An 18677-nucleotide genomic window follows, 5' to 3' on the forward strand; every position below is an offset into this window, starting at 1 on the left:
AGCAACACGAAATGATGGAATAAGAAGATTCCACAATCTCACATGCAACTCTTGCAGGACTCATTTGAAATTACCAGCAGTTCAGAACAACAGTCAACAGTTACACTGCCAGAACATCCAACATTTGACATGAACCTTCCTGCCTGATAAAAATAAATAAATTAATTAAAGAATGCCATTTGCAGACGTGCATCTGAATGTGCCAATCACAAGCGCATACACATGCCAACATAACACACATGCACGAGATCCATCCTGCACAACGAATGTTGCTTTGCCCAAAAAACCCAGGTGATCCACTCATCAAGTGGGCTCCACACCACAAGATGGGCAAAAAAAGGATGGTGAATGATCCACATTTGATGAAAATCAAGCCAAGATCAGACAAAGGGCCTAATTTTCAGGTTAGGATACTTTACCCAGATAGATGAAAGTCTGAGATCTCTCACGTGCCTTCCAAGTCGGCACAAGAAGGGATCTTATGCTTGGTATGCATCCTGAGACCTGGCTTCAAACAGCAACCATCAAGAAATGTTCTAAATAAGCCAATCTGTTTGACATCCTCAAAATCTTCTGCTGATAAACAGAGCTTTTGAAGTGAACATTTATCAATGCAAATAATCCTTTCAAAGCTAGGGTAAGCCAAGCCTTACAATGTATGCTTAACAAGAATGGATGGTGTTGTTTCAACCTGGATCACTACTCATGTCAATCTCACTGATATATAAGCCTAGCATCGTGAATAATTTCTCATTAGTACATGAGTCTAGCATCATTAATAATTTATGCATGGTATGCAAACCATGAATGTTCTATAAAAAATTCTAACATTCATCAAGCCTATTCTCGCAAAAGAATTGGGAAAATCTGGTCACAGAAGTATGGATATGTTCTCTCTCTACCAGTAATCCCTACAGGAACACAGCCCATCCTTGAAATGGTGAAACCGCTTTGCATCTCGCACGATGAGTTCCCGACCAACAATCTTTGATATTATCTTCAATGCATTGTGGCAATCACCGCAAATACGAAGATTCTTAATTATCCGAATCGGAGAACGAGTCGGACTGCTGATGAGGCCATAGGCAATAGCCAGCCTCTCACTGTGATAGAGCAAAGCTTCCTCCTTCGCTTCTTGGTCTATGTCATGCAAGACAAATCTTGTATCTGGCACATATCCTGACTCCCTCATTTGACCACTCAGGCCCCTCAACTGTTCATAAATCTTGTCTTTTTCAGGGTGGGACGTGTCTCCTGCCCTATACTCATGCACCCTACTTCTGACCTCTAGAAGTTTTTGCGCCGACAATTTCTTCTTCTCTTTCTCCTTTGCCAGATCAGAAGCTTTAACGGGCAAAAGACCTGCCTTTGATTGTTCTGTTAGCCTGGAGGAGTCCAGGTTCTCAACAAGCTGAGCACAGAGATCACCAAGTTCCATGTTTCCATGGACCCTACTAAGGTTCATCAAAGTTTCCCAAACATCCACACTTGGTTCAACAGGCATCTTTTCGATGAATTCCATGGCTTCATCCAAATAACCCGCTTTCCCAAGCATATCTACAACACCCACATAATGCTCCATGGCAGGGACAATACCATAGTCCTTGCTCATTGATTCAAAATGCAGCATTCCCTCATCGATTGCATGCAGAACACTACATGCAGAAAAGACCCCAAGAAACATACGCCCGTCTGGCCTCTGACCTGCCTGCTTGAACCGGCTGAACATATCAATGGCATCCTCACCAAGACCATTGTTTGCAAGTCCCGTTATCATAGTGTCCCAAGAGGTGAAGTTCCGCTCAGGCATTTTCTCGAAGAGATGGTAAGCGTCATCCATCGAACCGCATTTGGAGTACATCTCTAAGATCTTGTTATAAACCCAGAGTTCAACTTGAACCATAGATCTTGAGATGTGGTCATGGACAATCTTCGCTTGTTCTAGAGATTTAGCATCACCGCACGTCTCTAATAAATGCATATATGTCGGCAAATCCACAAAAGTGCCTTGTTGCTCTAGCAAACCCAAAACTTCCACAGCTTCCTTCACTTTACCCTCCTTGCAAAAATCATCCAGTTCATTGACCGTGCCCTTAAACCCATTACTTCCATCCGTTTCAACTGCTTTTTTATCAGGTCTGCCATCACCTGCCACAAGAGACCCACCCATTTCTCTCTGAAATCCATTTCGGTTTTGCTGAAATTCTATCGGACTCTCCCTCCAATTCCCATTTGGGTTATGCTGAAACTTTGCAGGCTTCGGTTCATAAAACCCATTTGAACTCTGCTGAAACTCAGCAGGCTTCGGTTCATAAAACCCATTTGAATTCTGTTGAAACTCTGCAGGCTTCGGTTCATAAAACCCATTTGAATTCTGCTGAAACTCTGCAGGCTTCGGTTCATAAAACCCATTTGAACTCTGCTGATTTTCCCTGGGATTTCCGCAATAAACCCTACGTGGACTCTGCTGGAAATTTGCTCTAGGGTTTTCTCTGCAGTACCCATCTGGATTTTGGTGAAAATCCCTAGGGCTATCTCCATAATACCCATTTGTATTTTGCTGAAACTCTCCTTGGTTTTCTCCATAACACCCATATGAACGGGCTTGTGGAGTATTTACAAGAGTCGGTCCATAAAGTCCACAGGGGTTCTGCGGATTCTGCGGAAATTCTTGCCTTGGAATTTCTCCATAAATCCCATTCGGGTTTTGCCGAAATTCTTGCCTAGGATTTTCCTTGTAAATAATATTTTCTCTTGGTTGAAATTCTGGTCTTTCAGCATAAAACCCATTTGGGTTCTGCTGAAATTCTTGCTGTCCAGGGTTTTCTCTGTAAAACCCATTTGGCTTCTGCTGAAATGCTTGCTGCCCAGGGTTTTCTCTGTAAAATCCATTTGGGTTCTGCTGAAGTTTTGGTTGTCTAGGGTTTTCTTCGTAAAACCCATTGGAACTCTGCTGAAATTCTGGCTGCCTAGGGTTTTCTCCGTAAACCCCATTTGGGTACTGCTGAAATTCATGTTGCCTAGGGTTTCCTCTGTAAAACCAATTAGGATTCTGCTGAAATTCTAGCTGCCTAGGGTTTTCTCTGTAAAAACCATCGAGGTTCTGCTGAAATCCATTTCTAGGGGAATCTATGGGATTTTCTACTTGAAACCCGTTTGGGCTGTGTTGGGATTCTAATCTATGGTTTTCTTTTGTAACGTGAGGATCTATTTGAAAATCTGTTCTTTCAGCAGCAGTGCTAATGTGTCTGACTAAAGCTAGGGTTTTAATAGAATCTAGATAGTTCTTTGAAGAGATCAGACGTCTAGGATGATGGAAGAATGGAGAAGGGCTTACCTGAGAGAAAGCTGCAATCGATTTGGCGGTAAGAAGGGCGGCCCTCTTTCTGTACATTATTTAATCAGGACCGTTGATCAGACTACAAGTTCAGAGAGTTGGGTGAGACAAAGAAAGAGGAAGATAAATTCATCCAAAGCTACAAAGCCTCTCTCTCTCTCTCTCTCTCTCTCTCTGTCTTGGGAGCAAGGGGAAGAGGGTTTCTGGACGCGGATTAGCTACTCAACTCGCTGTAGCGAGTCTCGCTACTCAAGTGACATCACCGCGTTCTGTGGGCCCACCATGATGTATGTGTTGTATCCACACCGTCCATCCATTTGGAGAAATCATTTAAAGGCATGAGCCAAAGAATGAGGCAGATCCAAAGCTTAAGTGACCCCACGACAAGAAACAGTGGGGATTGAATGCCTAGCGTTAAAAACCTCTTTTGGCCATGGAAGTTTCCTATCAATGTTGTACTTGTGTTTTCCCTTGTTCCATGCCTATGTTAACTCATAAACAGCTTAAATCTCAAATAAACATCATGGCTCAGCGGGGCGTCACTGTCTCCACTGTTTTCCATGGTGAGGTCCACTTGGAACTTTGCATTTGCCTCATCCTTAGGCTCATACTCTAAAATGATCACTTCAAATGGACGGTTGATATGAATACAACATGTACATCATGATGGAATACAACATCTACATAATGATGGGGCCCAAAGAGCGTGATGGCATCACTTCGGAGGCTGAGTCTCGCTACTGTCAGGTTAGTTCCAACTTGATGTAGAGTGGGTCGTGGAGCTTTCATGGCCAAGATAGATCAGAAAAGGCCCGTCGACGACAGGAGTGATCCGGACCATCGGACCTTAGATCGGGTGTATCTCACAATCCTGGAATGAGTTATCTGAAGTAAAATATATGATTTTGGGGTAGAAGGAGTTACTTTAGCCAACCAACCCGGCTATCGGGTTACACAGCCTGGAATTGCGAAAAACCCCTGGATCGACTGTTGTTTCCCTGTTTTAATTTCCTTTTTACTATAAATAGTAAGTTTTAGTTTGATTATAACTCTTCATCTGTCGGTCTTTAGGAGTTGCGCCAAGTGAAAAAAGCTTAGAATAATTAGGAGAACGGTTTGGTGAAGCCAAATAGGACACTTACTATTTTTGATTGAAAACCTTGTGCACTAGTGGACATCACTACTGTTTATATATAGTAAGTTTACTAAGTCGCGGATTATAAGAGTTTGAGTTGTAATTTGATTCTGATTTCTTTCCTATTGCTTGGTACCCCTATTTAAAGGGTTGTGAACTTGTTTTTATAGATCGATTAATCAATTTCGAATTTATTAGAATTTATTTTTATTTTCTGTTTTCTTTCCTCGTAGATTCGAAAAGTCTCTGTGAGGCTCCGTGGATTTGGAGTTGTTATCCTCATCACGTTCATCCTCGCGTCGAACTCAATCCCAAAGAGTGGTACCAATGTCGCTTGGCCGAGTTGAGCGGAATAAGTATGAGAATGAGGCAGATCCAAAGCTTAAGTGACCCCACGACAAGAAACAGTGGGGATTGAATGCCTAGCGTTAAAAACCTCTTTGGGCCATGGAAGTTTCCTATCAATGTTATACTTGTGTTTTCCCTTATTCCATGCCTATGTTAACTCATAAACAGCTTAAATCTCAAATAAACATCATGGCTCAGCGGGGCGTCACTGTCTCCACTGTTTTCCATGGTGAGGTCCACTTGGAACTTTGGATTTGCCTCATCCTTTGTCTCATACTCTAAAATGATCACTTCAAATGGACGGTTGATATGAATACAACATGTACATCATGATGGAATACAACATCTACATAATGATGGGGCCCAAAGAGCGTGATGGCATCACTTCGGAGGCTGAGTCTCGCTACTGTCAGGTTAGGTAGCTAATATGGGGTTTCTTAGGTAAAGAGAGATGAAGATTAGGTACTGGTTGCGAGTCTCACTGCTGAAGGTACCTCACAAGTTCTGTGAGTCTTACCGCGATATATGTGTTATATCCACATGTCCATCGTTTCGAGATATCTTTTTAGGGCACGAGTCCAAAGATGAAGCATATCAAAAGCTCAAGTGGACCCATTATAGAAAACAGTGGGGACCGCAAGACCGACCACTGAAATCTTCCTAAGCTCATCATGAGTTCACATAGACACACGTAGAGAGAAAACACAAATATCGACTTGATCTAAAACTTTTTGGTGGCCTTGAGAAGTTTTTAACTATGAATGTTCAATCACTGCTCTTTTATAGTGGCGTGGTTTACTTGAGATTTGGATATATATAATTTTTTGGATCATGTCCTAACAAGAAAGTGAACCGTGTTGATAAAATGGATATATCGTGGTGGAGTATACATAGCACCGTCAGTGGCGGAAACGGATTGACTACTCACAGTGGGACCCACTATGATGTATGTGTTTCATCCATTTTTACAGATAATTTTACGCTTGATAGCAAACATGAGAGGGATATAAATCTCAGGTGTACCACACTACAGGAAAACAAGAGTGATTGGATATCCACCATTAAAATCCTCCTAAGGGCCACCGTACTGTTTATTTGACATCCAATCTCTTGATTAGGTCATACAGACCCGGATGAAGTGAAAAAAAAACAAAGATCAGCTTGATCCAAAAATTTTATGGCCCCCAAAAAGTTTTTAATGGTTGACGCTCATTCAACACTGTTTCCTGTAATGTGGTCCAGCGAGATTGTTATGTAATTCATTTTTGGTCTCATACCATAAAATGATCTAGAAAAATAAGTGAACGGCATGGATGAAACACATATATCATGGTGGAGCCCACAGAGCACCGACCACCAGCCATCGGCTGGTGGCAAGGGAGTAGCCAATCCGTTTCCGTCAGTAGCCACCTCGTTACTGGCAGCGTCGGTAGGCAATCCACGTCCGGCGGGCAGTTATTTGATACTACGAAAGGGTGTAGGCAATCCGCCTCCGGCGGGGAGTTATTTGATACTATGAAAGAGTATGACGCTTGATATTCGGCACTCAGAAATTATGGGTGGAGAACGGTAGCTCAGATTAAACGGAGTATATGCGGCCTTGCGGGGACGACTGTCACTGCACAGTCCAAAAATCAATTGGCCGAGCAATACCTTCTATTCGTGGACACTTGATTTAGAAATAGGACCACTGGATATTTTTCATTTTTAACCGTCCAATATATGTCCACCAATCCGGTATCCAGATAATCAAATAAGCTTTATGGTTTTGCCAAGTCACCGAAGGTGCATGACAAGAGGCCCCGGATGAACGGCCAGATCTTTCACGTGTGCCCTACAGTGACAAGTTTGCAGGTAAGTACCTTGGCATAGGGGGTGTCAATGGGCTGTGTTTCGGCTGGACAGGTAGACCCGCGCTGGCCAAAACCCATGGCCAGTGCCCGGGACACAGGCCAGGCCTGACCCATTCAAAATAGCCTGAAAATTTAAATTAAAAAAAAAAAAAAAATCCTATGTCTGGCTGTAATATTCCTAATCCATCCACTAATCAGGTGGGTCACACATGCCAAGAGAAATAGACATTTTAGAGGAATCCAGCCAATACCGAGGGTGGGAATGGCATCTATGTCGAATACAACGCATGTACAGATAAACTTGGGCCAGGCCGGGTCTGGCTAAAATGACTTGAGCCCAAGCCCTACTCAAAAATTGATCAGGCCATACAAGTGGTTCCCCTGCCTGGCCTACGGGCCAAGCTAGTAAATCCAAGTTCATCCCAGAGTCTGGTCAGCCACGTGAGGTTAGGAGGGCTGCCTGGCCCATTGCCACCCTTTCCTTCGCATTTCTCTCTTTGGAATGACAAAGCGTTCGTAATCAGGCTGGCCCAAGTTCGGGTTGAGCCTATAGTCCCAAGATGGGCCCTGTAAATAAATGGATGGGATGGAACCAGGAATTGATGTGCTTTGGGCCACGCATTTCAGCACTGTCTGGCACAGCTTATTTATCAATAACGAATTGAGTATTTTTCTAGTGGGCCCACCAAAACTTTGATCCCAATACGATACTTCCCTCCCACACCGGCCCAGTAAGAACAAGCCATCAAACTGGTACTATTAAATCAACGGACTTGGGAAGCCCGAAGGGATGGGAAGGTCAGGCTCTTGATGGGCTGGGTATGAACTTGATATCATATCTCAAGGGCTAGGTCTGGGTTCTGTAAGCCCACCAACAGTGTGCCAAATATCCACATGGATTGGATGTAAATATAATATAGAACAATCCATGGTGGGCCCACTAATTGGACGTTCCAGATTGAAACATAGCCCCCTCTCGTTGCTCCTACCCCATTTTTCGCTTCTACTGCCTCCACCGAACCTTTTTTTGGTACAATGCATGCCACCTGATGACTAGAATGGCTTGATTGTTAGGCAGTCAGGTTCTCTCCGTTTTACGCAAAAGCAAGATTATCGGACCCTGCTCTCCCGATTACGGCTGCGTAGGATCCGGGCGGTTCATTTCGTGGGCGACAGTTTATATCCCAAAGCCAAATGTTTTCCCTGTCTAAAGGTTGATTGAATTAGGCTGATTTGCACCATACATTCCAATTACCAAGTGAGACATAGCGGATGAATGGCCCGGATCTCTCACGTACGTGTCTCCTCTCGTCTGGGACTGGAATCCTGTAACACACCGGAGCTCTGTAGGCCCACCTTTATGTTCTGTTGACATCTGTTCCGTGCATCAGTTTCGATACCTAAGGTTATGACGTGATCGTAATTAACATGATGATCCAAATCTCAGGTGGGCCACACTAATGGGAACAGTGGGAATGGGACGCCCCACCACAGAAATCTTCCTGGGCCCAGAGTATAGTTTTTACGCCATCCAAGCCGTTCCTTATGTGATTACCACCAGGATGAAGAGGTAGACAAAAAATAATCCTAGAAAAGAATTTATTTATGCCACTGCATGTCAAATTAAAGGTTTTATGCATGATTTTACATTTTTCCTATGGCGTGGCCTATATAAAATTTTGAAAAATCTTAATTATATTAGATACAGTGAATATGATGTGTTACAACTGATAGACGGAGTGGATGCTCGATAAACTTCTCAGTGGATCCCCAAAACCTCTGATATTGCACGCGCTTAACAACACGTGTTTTAAAACTATTTTCTAGTCCGTTCCTCGCGCGAGTGCATTGTCCGTACTCTCATTTCACACTTGACTCCAAGGCATACGTGGAAGAGATCCAAGCTGCTAATCATCCGGGTCTCCGTGGTTAGATGCCTAAGCACAAAACTCAGGTCGTTCTAATCATCAGACCGGCCACACGTATGCAGAAGAAACGGCCACACGAGTCAATGGCAATCTCGTCATTACAAAAATCGTCAAGGGCATCGAAGTCACTTTGACCAAGTACTGGACATATCGACTAACCTTCCATCCAGCTCGTACACGTGCGAGAAGAAACAGTAAGCGCAAGCCATTAGCAACGGCGGAGAGCACGCGTCCTCTCCCACGTGGCGGGCACGTGTCAACTGTCAGTAACTAACAATCAGGACCGAATGCAACTGATTTCAGGACACTCCCTTTTAGTATAAGAAAGAAAGAGCTGAAATCGGCTAAAACAAAAACAAAACAGAGAGATTTTCTCTTTCTCTTTCTTTGTCGATTTTCTACTATTTTGTCTGAAGATCTGAGAGAATGGGGAGAATGGAGTATTTGGCGTTGAAGACAGACCAAACAAGCAGCGAGTTGATCGCATCTGATCTGAAAGAGCTTGGGAATGCTGTGAAGAAGCTCGCCAGTCACGCCACCAAGCTCGGATTCGGCACGACCCTCCTCAAATGGGTGGCATCGATCGCAGCAATGTGAGTTCTTTCAGTGCCTTTTCTTCTTCATTACTCTGTTTTCTACAGCATTCAAGATAATTAGATGACTAATTGCATAAGGCATTGCTCTTTGATTCTACGTTTTTCTTTTATCGATAAAGATCAATTAAAATGTTACAATTTTGATTTGATGAATTGAAACAGTAGAGATATCTATTTGACACAGGGAGGGACGTGATGAGGTTGATCACCGTCTTCCTCAAGGAATAACTACTCTGAATCGTCACATAGCTTCCCCAAATCCATGAGGATAAAAAATAGATATAATTTCTAATAAATTCGAAAATAAATTAATTGATGATAAAAACGAAATTACAATCCTTTGAATAATGAGCTCAAGCCTAGGACATAGTTTTCACTCAAACTCCCTACAAACGTGACTTACTATAAATAGTAAACGTACTGTTTATAGACTGTCATCATTTCTACTAGACTTCACGGTTTTCAGCCAAAAATAGTAAGTGTCCAATTTGTCCGAATCACGTTATTCTCCTAATTTTTCTAAACCATTTTCATGTTGGGCACATTTCCTCAATTTAAAGGATCAAAGGTTATAATCGAACTAAAACTTACTATTTATAGTAAAAAAAAGAAAATAAAAAGGACTTTTGACCATTGATCTGGTGGAATCTCGCAAATCTGGCATGGGTAACCTAACTTAGCGGGGTTGGTTGGCTAAAGTAGCTTCTCCTACCCCAAAATCATATATGATATGTTAAAAAATTCATCCTGATTTGCAAAATATGACTGTTTTAAGGTTCTGATGGTCTGGATCATTTCTGCCTCCGATCAGGCCTTTTCTGGTCCATCTTTGCTATGAAAATGTCTGCGACCCACTCTACATCACTATTGATGGCCCATTTGTTGAGCCGGGACATGTTTGTGCATGTCCATCTAGACCATCTAAATCATGGCTACTATTTTTGATGGAGGATGGCCAAGGAATTAACGTGGCTTGATGAACTTATCCATAGCTGTAAAATGAAATTTGGAAAGAAAGGAACTGTCAATTGTCCATGTTCAACAGGAAATTTGAATGGTTGGGATCTTGCCGGTCTGATTTTTGGTGCACGCCGTTGGATGGTCTTGGAAAGATGCTCACATACATGGATGTGAGCAAGTAAAATTCTGCTTTATGTGAATGTGTTGATTTCTTTTGTTCTTTTCAATGATCGACGTGCTCGGTGTGGACAGTGTGAATAGTCATTTTTTCCATATCTCAGGACCCTTTTATCTCTTTGGAGAGATGGTGGAACCCAGCCATCAATAAATTAAGGATGTGTTTGGGTGCCACTGAAAAGTGATTTTAATGAGTGTTCTCCGATAGTGCAACGGGTGGTGTCAATGGAACCTGTATCGATCGCTAAGATTGTGTCAACAACTCTAGCCCTCTTTTTTATATAAGAGACCTGATTTTTAAAGGATGGCCCTTTCTTGTGATGGTGTGTCCCATATATGGTTTCAATCTCACGTACCGGCATGTATTTGTATGTGTGGGAGGTAGTATATAAACACCTCCCCCAGATGATCTTTTTCTGGAAACATGGTGAGGACCATTTTCTTACCACGTCTTAAGTTCATCTAGATGAGCTTCTTTTCAATTAGTGTTGTGTGGCCCACTCGTAAGTTACTAGGGAAGATTGTAACCACCTAGGCATAAGCACAAACACAATGGAGTTTAATGGAAGATATGCAGTTTGGCATGCTACAAGGATCACAAAAAGTAAATGATGGAAGCATGTCATTCAGCATCTATTTTCTTGTCTTAATTGGATGAGTTCAAGCCAATTGAAGAATTTTGACTCCTCTCTTTTTTTCTTTTTTCTTTTTAACCCAGGCACTCACACACACACCACAGTGCGATTTCACCATAATGGGTACTCAAACTCATGACCTCATGTTGATACTCATGTGAGTCTACCACTGAGGCATGAGTAAGGACCCCAATTGAAGAGTTTTGACTTATGTTCAATAACAGGTCCTGTGTACTTGTAGCATAGTTGACAAATTTCTATACTTAGAGATGTGCGCCATCAACATGAAATCATATTAAATTTCCAAACAAAACATATCCTATTACAACATTTGCTTGGTATAAGTCGTTGTTTCTAACTGTATAAATCCTTTATTACATGGGATTCCATTCCTTAAAGGATCTAATCCCTGTGGGACTAGCACAACTTTGTTAGTAGCAGTATATGCTGGAGGTTTCAAATGCATTCAATGAAGATCAGCGAAGGAATCTTTTGGAACTGCCATGGTGCAAAGAAGATGCTGATGTGTATTAATTGTAAGAACTATATGCGGAATTGCCAAAGGACCTTATTGTGCTTCCGATATGGAGATCTGAAGAACTGTAGGGTGTACCTTATTATGTTGCCATTGCTGTGAAATCGAATTGCCGAGATCTTCCTCTTTCTACACTTTTTAGAGAAGCTGTGATGGGACTGTAACTTCTGTCGATGGTGTTGGATTGGGGACCCAGGTCTAATTTATAATGCAGAGGGTAGAGGAATTTGAAACCCATCAGAACTCCTCTCCCTAAAGGCTCCATGCGAATTTGTAATCCCAGTTCTATCAAGACATTACGTGTGTATCACAGTAGTAGCACACCACTCCTTACACTAATTGGATGTATCACAACTTAGTGGGGCCTACTGGTGCACCCGATCACATTATCCAACCCTTAGGACAATTCAGACCGTTGATCAATAAGGCCCACTAAGTATAAAGAAGGAAATTGTCTTAAATCTGCCTATAATAGGGTCTATCGATACCATCGACAAACCACTCGATCCCATAGAGCAGATGTGGATGATGTCAATGCCATTAGCAGTCTGCTCAACTCCATCGAGCCATCGAGAAAATCTGAAAAAATCCTATTTGATTGATGGACAGTTTTGGAAGTTGCTACTCGATGGCATCGAAGGTTCTTCGATGTCATCGACGAGGCTTCAATGTCTATCGATGTAATCAAAGGTCCTATCAAATGCGCGCGCAAAGTTGTTTAAGTGCGGGATTTGTTTCCTATTTCGGTTAGGTAGTATATATACCAGGTGTAATCGGGATTAAGATAAGGATTAGAGAAGATTTGGGCTTTCTAAGGTGTTCAAAAGGGTTCAAGGGCATAGCTAGGGTTTCTAAGGAGACTTAAGGGTTGTTCGAATCGGTAAGATTTACTATCTCTTATAATTTTCTTTTCATAGTGCATTACTCATCGCTTTGTGCCGTGGTTTTTTTCTCGCAAGGGTTTTTCCATGTAAAATTAGGATTGTCTTCTTGTGGGTTTTGTTTGTGAGATTGCGATTACTTTGCTTGATTTTGCTTTGTATGTTTCCGTGAGTCCCAACTTGCAGATATTTGTTGATCTTAGATCGAACGAACTGGAGGACAAACATGCTGACATCACTCTTGGTTCCTTACATTTTCTTGAGTCTTCCTTCGGCATTTTTCGATTTTTTAAGGTGATTAACAATACCACAAATACCTTTTCTTTTCTATTCTTTTTGATGAAGCTCTTTTTCATATTATCTGTTGTAAGATGTGTTTGATAATGGTGCAGAGGAGATGTTGGGAAATGGATCACCTTCATCCATGTTGTTTTACGGCTCTTCTTTCCTCGACATTTCCCAGGTGCACATTCTAGCATTTTCCCATAAATTCGATGTAACTGTAATTTGAGGGCTACTTGCTAATCATGAATACAAGGAAACACCATTACTTTTTTTTCACCTTTTTAATGCTAACAATTGCTTGTATTATTTCCTTTTGATTAAAATGAATCTTTGCAATACAATTTGCTTGTTCATCCATTGCAATGCAAGCAATGCTTGTAGTCTGCATCTCACAATCCAATGCAAGTAGATCTCCAACCCTATGTGCGTAACCCACTTGAGCACGCATGTGGATTCCTCATGGTCATGGGTTAACCCCACAAGGGACTCACATGAGAGAAGGAGTTTGTGTGTAGTTACTTATGATGTGTCCATTGCTTTAAAATAAAATGAAAAAGACAATTATCCTCACTCAAAACAAAAAAAGGATAGTATTAAAGGGGATTTCTGTCATTTCTAGTTGCAATAGGGTTTTAGCATTTGTTTGATGTATGGCTACAACTTGGGTTTGGGTCAACCAGTACCCAACTGATCTAGCCCAAGTTCACGAAGGGTTGTCAAGGTCCTCGGGTTGGGTTTGAGTTGGAAAATGCCAACCCAATTTGAGTTCTGGTAGGGTTTGGTAGAGAAAATTTGGGTAATAATCGTATGTATTGGGTCATGTTGAGGTCAGGCAGGGTCAGGTTGTTGGGTCAAGTATAGATTACTTTGGGTTGAATTCAGGTTGGGCACTTTGGGTTGCAATTTGAGTCAGGTCGGTTGCGGGTTGGATCCTCTTGAGGTCGGGTTGAGTTCACGTTGACCCTCTACCTGACCCCATCCCACCCTAGTTGCAACCCTAGTTTAATGCCTATAGAAGCTCCATTTTGGCATCTAGCTCTCTTCAGCATGAAGTATTGATGAATGTTTTGAGCGAAATCTTATTTGCAACCCTAGTTTAATGCCTATAGGGTCAGGCTGTTGGGTCAAGTATAGATTACTTCGGGTTGGATTCAGGTTGGTCACTTTGGGTTGCAATTTGAGTCAGGTCGGTTGCAGGTTGGATCCTCTTGAGGTCAGGTTGAGTTCGCGTTGACCCTCAACCAGACCCATCCCACCCTAGTTGCAACCCTAGTTTAATGCCTATAGAAGCTCCATTTTGGCATCTAGCTCTCTTCAGCATGAAGCATTGATGAATGTTTTGGGTGAAATCTTATTTGTTTAGAAGCTGTTGCTTGTTCGGCATGTGTTACCTGAAATCTTAATTAAAAAATGGCGTGTACAAACTCCTATTCATGCACTGTAGACATGCATGTTATATGCATGGACAAGATTTTCTTATGCATGAACATGCTTGCACTGATTGCTGATTTAGATTCCATTGTCTATGGCTGCAGACTGGTTAGACATTCCTGGGTCGTTGATTCTTCTGGTGGTTTGTGCTCCTCATCTCTTTGCCCACACGTTCAAGGACAGTTGGATGGGTGTTGTCATATGCCTGGTTATTGGTTGCTACCTCCTCCAAGAGCATATCCGAGCATCAGGTGGATTCCGAAACTCTTTCACTCTGAGCCATGGGATCTCCAACACGCTCGGCATCATTGTTTTGCTGGTCTATCCCATTTGGCACCTGGTACTGCACTTCCTCTAAGACCATTTCTACAACAGCTCTGTTATTTAGCTCCAATGGTTTTATGGCTCAAAAACCGTCACTTGATTTGATTGCCTTGTATGTTTCATTTGTTGGTTAAAGACATTGAAGTTTGTTATGGTACCTTTTCCTACTTGCATTTGAGATTCATGCCAATGGCCATGTGGGATGTAGCCCAACAGATTGTTGTATGTTGCACATGATCTCAACGTGCAACTTGCAACCTTAAGGGTCCTGAAGAGTGTTGTAAGTCTGATACTGCAATGTACACATTCAACCTGCTTAGATGTCTGGTACTTGGGTAAAAGATCCAATATCCAAATCCAATTTTCTCAGATATGCTCCAAGACCTGTGGTATGCTGATCTACACTATTGATATGATGGGCCTCACTATAGATATAGTATGGGTAAACACTTTGCTAAGTCTATCAAATCTATCCACCTGGTCTGTTCCTATTGTTATTTAATATTTTAGTTAAAACTATTATTTTTTAGATAAATTATGAAAATGCCTATGGGTAATTTGGTAAGTGGGTGCAGTAATATCTGGTATTACCTTATCTAACCTACTAAAAAGTGGGGCAACTGGCTGATTGGATTATTGTTTAAATTTTTTAATTTGGATGCAAATTTCATATACGAATCTGATTTTCTTGGGTTGGACATGTCGGGGTAACCAGTTCGATGAATATCCACAGTGGGCCATAGTCCTAACCCCTATCGTGTGGTGCTTAACTATTTTTAGTAAGTTCTGCGGCTTTCATTTCTTTACACATGTTAGTGTGATTGCTTGCGTTAGTATATTAATTTTGGAATTTTGATTATGATTTCAGGATCCATGCAATGTTTACAATTCAATTAAAAAAATATCAGCCTTTAGTTCCCATTTTGGAGAAGTTTTTCATTATTATTATTGTGGATTCAATGACACTTGAAGGAAGAGATGGTGATCTCTTTTATTCTCTTTGTGCATGTGGAAGTTTTTATGGGGGAGTTCTCCTCCCCAATGTTCTCCTTTCTCCCCTTTCTTGCTGCCCACCTGAGCTATAGGTCTGTGGGAATGTGGGATCTAGGCCAAACAAGCGGTGTCAATTTAATGGACAGCTTTGATGGCACACACACATCACAATGGGCCTTGGTCTGTGACTAATAGCAGATTAAACTCAGTGGGTTGTATTTCATAGATATCCTGGTGGGCATGGTCGTTTGTACTTGGTATGGAGGAATCATAGGATCGTTAATGACTGCGGCCTGTGATCTAGAATGTTGGTATGTATCCATAACTTTCTGTGTGCTGTGTCCCGGTGTCTCCAAAAATCTCACAGGATGGACGATCCCATTAACTAATCTTGGGACATTTTTCGGTTGAATGTGCACTGTTGTTGTATCTCTTCTACACCTCTTTGTGTGGGCAGAAAATAGCATAGAGGCTTTGGCGCATGGTTTGCAGTTTGCACATTGGGAGATCATGAACATGAATTGGCTGTAACTATGGGTTACAGGAATCTCCACAACTTCTATTATGGCTGACGCAGGGATGAATGTGATGAGGTTGATCACCTCTCCTCACAGAGACTTCTCGGATCCACGAGGAAAGAAAGCAAGAAGAATAGAAATAAATTCTAATAAATTCGTAATTTGATAGATGAATGAAATAAATGAATTTATAACCCTTTAAATAGGGATACCAAGCAATGAGAGAAAAATAAGAGCAAACTACAACTAAAACTCCTAGAATTCACAACTTACTATAAATAATAAACTAAATAAATGATCGTGATGTCTACTAGTGGCCAAAAATAGTAAGTGTTGTAGTTGGCTTCACCAAGCTGTTCTCCGAATTATTCTAACCTCTTTTCACGTTAGGCGCAACTCAAAGCCCAATGGATGAAAAGTTATAATCAAACTAAAACTTACTATTTATAGTAAAAACGGAATTAAAACAGGAAAATGACCATCGATCAAGGAGTATTTCGCAAATCCAGCTTGCGCAACCTGGCATAGCGGGTTGAGTGGCTAAAGTAGCTCGTTCTACCCCAATAACTCATTCCGGATTGCGAGATACGCCGGATCTAAGATCTGATGGTCTGAATCACTTCTGTTGTCGACCGGGACTTTTCTTATCCATCTTGGCCATGAAACTGTCTGCGACCCGCTCTACATCAATGGCCCATTGAAAAAGTGTCATGTACTTGTTAGAGTGGATTGCTGTAAATTTGTTGTGATTGACTTGACTTAATAAAAAAGTTTTGTGCTTGTCGGATGTAAGTCCATAGAGGTGAAGTGTCGTGTGAAAAAAAAAAGAAGTAAATCATCAATTTTATTAAAATGAATTTTGCTTTTTAATGCAGGCCTCACCTCTTACACTCGCATATAATACTTTTTCACTTAGTCATGTTAAGCTTACAGTAGATTCCAACCAGGTCATAAGCATTTATTTCATGTCTACTTTAGATGAAATAATGTTTTTTTTTTTTTTTTTTTGACATTTTATTGCAGACCCACATGTATAGGATACTTCTTTTAATGGACCATGCCAAGGGTTACATGGGATTCGGCAAACTCTGGCAAGTGGATACAGGCAATCCCCTTCCGATAACATTAGTCAGAGGCAATTAGTGTCCACTTCCAGCGAAGCAATGACATGGACCGCTAAGCCATGGGGCCACCTGCCGGAGTTGAAACTCCAGGAAGTAAGATGGTATTCCTGCGGTTGTGATTGGAGATGGTGTTCCTCCTTAGTCAGCAAGTGTGTCCGTACGAATTACATTCGCATTTGCCATCTTCGGCGATTGGTGGACCTGAGACGGTGTTTGTCCTTGCGCACTGATCCGTACATCTAGGATCATTGTTGTGGGGCTGACTGAGAGAGCCTCCCTGATTGGAAGATCCACACCGTTCATCAGGTGCACGGACTGATTTAGCGCTAGATCCCAAAACTCAGGCCCGTCCAAGATTCAGTTGGGCTCAGCACAAGAAATAGTGTATAATCATGCCCCGAACCTCCACGGTGACGTGGTGTGGCCCCCACAAGTTCGTGAATGGTCTGATTTTTCCGCGGGGCCTTCCTCCTGACGATGGACCCCAGTTTTAACTTAGACCCAACCCAACCGTTCCCTGTTGTTTCGTGAGTCTTGGATCGGCCGGATGGGCCAGGCTCGTGTTGGCTCACCTGATGGACGGTGTGGATCCCATGAACGTATTAGATGCACAAGATTTATACATGTGGGACTCATGGTCCTTTCTCCTTAACCGTGTTTGACACAACATGGGCGAAATTGGGAGATCACGACCGTTGGATATTTGCTTCAGCTGGAGTGCATTTTGTGGTTGAGGTACGGTGCATGTTCGAGAAGGAGCCGCCCATCATATGGACTGATTGATATGAAACGCTTGTCATTTTATAGGATCTCCCGTTCGTCAAAATCACGCAAACACAATCATCTTGATGGCCACACTTGAACTAAACCAATGAACGGCTGAGAGTAACTGACCAACTACACTAATACTCCGTGCAAGTGTAGCCTGTTTGATGATCAGATCATCCTGATTTCTCAGAGGTGACTACGGCCGTCTAACGAGTGGATCGACGTATCAAACCCGTGTGCCACAATTCCACCATGACGTGAGTACACATGGCATTTCTCATATCCTTGACCCCAATCGATGGGTCACGACGCACGAATGTAGGGGGCAGCCCATCAGAATCAATGGCTTGGATGTGGTTCTTCCTCTCCATTCGGCTAGGCCAAGCCAAAGCAACTCCAACCGTCATGTGGTATCATTTCTTTGGCCTGCCATACACTTGTAAGTGAGAAGCCACCATCTTTCGAGCTGGGGAGTATGGATACACAGCTTAATCAATGAGTTATTACCTTGGGCCTGCCTTGATTGATGTGTTGTACATCTATGCTCTTTATACATTGATGTATAGCGGGTCTCAGACACTTTTATGTCCAAGATGGATTAAGAGAAGGCCCGTCAAAGGTAGAAGTTATCAAGACTGTCTAACCGACATATCTCACAAATCAAAATGAATTACTCAATATACCATATATGATTTTGGAGTAGGACTAAGTTACTTTAGCGAACTGAAGGCCCCATCAAAGGTAGAAGTTATCAAGATTGTCGGACCCTTAAAGCAGACATATCTCGCAAATCAGAATGAATTACTCAATGTATCATATGTGATTTTGGGGTAGGACGAGCTACCTAAG

General features: G+C 42.1%; 2 protein-coding genes across 2 annotated transcripts; one reads left to right on the forward strand and one right to left on the reverse strand.

Moving 5' to 3' along the window:
• Positions 1–580: 580 nt before the first annotated feature.
• On the reverse strand, positions 581–3507 carry LOC131229131 (pentatricopeptide repeat-containing protein At4g32450, mitochondrial-like). The gene has a single exon (XM_058225005.1). The coding sequence runs from the start codon at positions 3392–3394 to the stop codon at positions 899–901; it is 2496 nt and encodes an 831-aa protein (XP_058080988.1). The 5' UTR covers positions 3395–3507; the 3' UTR covers positions 581–898.
• Positions 3508–8844: 5337 nt separating this feature from the next.
• Positions 8845–14598, forward strand: LOC131229014 (cold-regulated 413 plasma membrane protein 2-like). The gene is made up of 4 exons (XM_058224867.1): positions 8845–9194; positions 12572–12679; positions 12778–12848; positions 14206–14598. Exons 1-4 carry the CDS (start codon positions 9028–9030, stop codon positions 14457–14459), a joined length of 600 nt encoding a protein of 199 aa, XP_058080850.1. The 5' UTR covers positions 8845–9027; the 3' UTR covers positions 14460–14598.
• The last annotated feature ends 4079 nt before the right edge of the window (positions 14599–18677 follow it).

This window comes from Magnolia sinica, chromosome 16 (genome assembly GCF_029962835.1).
Source record: "Magnolia sinica isolate HGM2019 chromosome 16, MsV1, whole genome shotgun sequence".
Lineage (NCBI taxonomy): Eukaryota > Viridiplantae > Streptophyta > Magnoliopsida > Magnoliales > Magnoliaceae > Magnolia > Magnolia sinica.

Coding starts and splice junctions, on each gene's coding strand:
- LOC131229131 (XM_058225005.1), bottom strand. CDS start 3,394: ATGTACAGAAAGAGGGCCGCCCTTCTTACCGCCAAATCGATTGCAGCT.
- LOC131229014 (XM_058224867.1), top strand. CDS start 9,028: ATGGGGAGAATGGAGTATTTGGCGTTGAAGACAGACCAAACAAGCAGC. Junction 9,195..12,571: donor GTGGCATCGATCGCAGCAAT/GTGAGTTCTTTC, acceptor CCCAACTTGCAG/ATATTTGTTGATCTTAGATC. Junction 12,680..12,777: donor GCATTTTTCGATTTTTTAAG/GTGATTAACAAT, acceptor ATAATGGTGCAG/AGGAGATGTTGGGAAATGGA.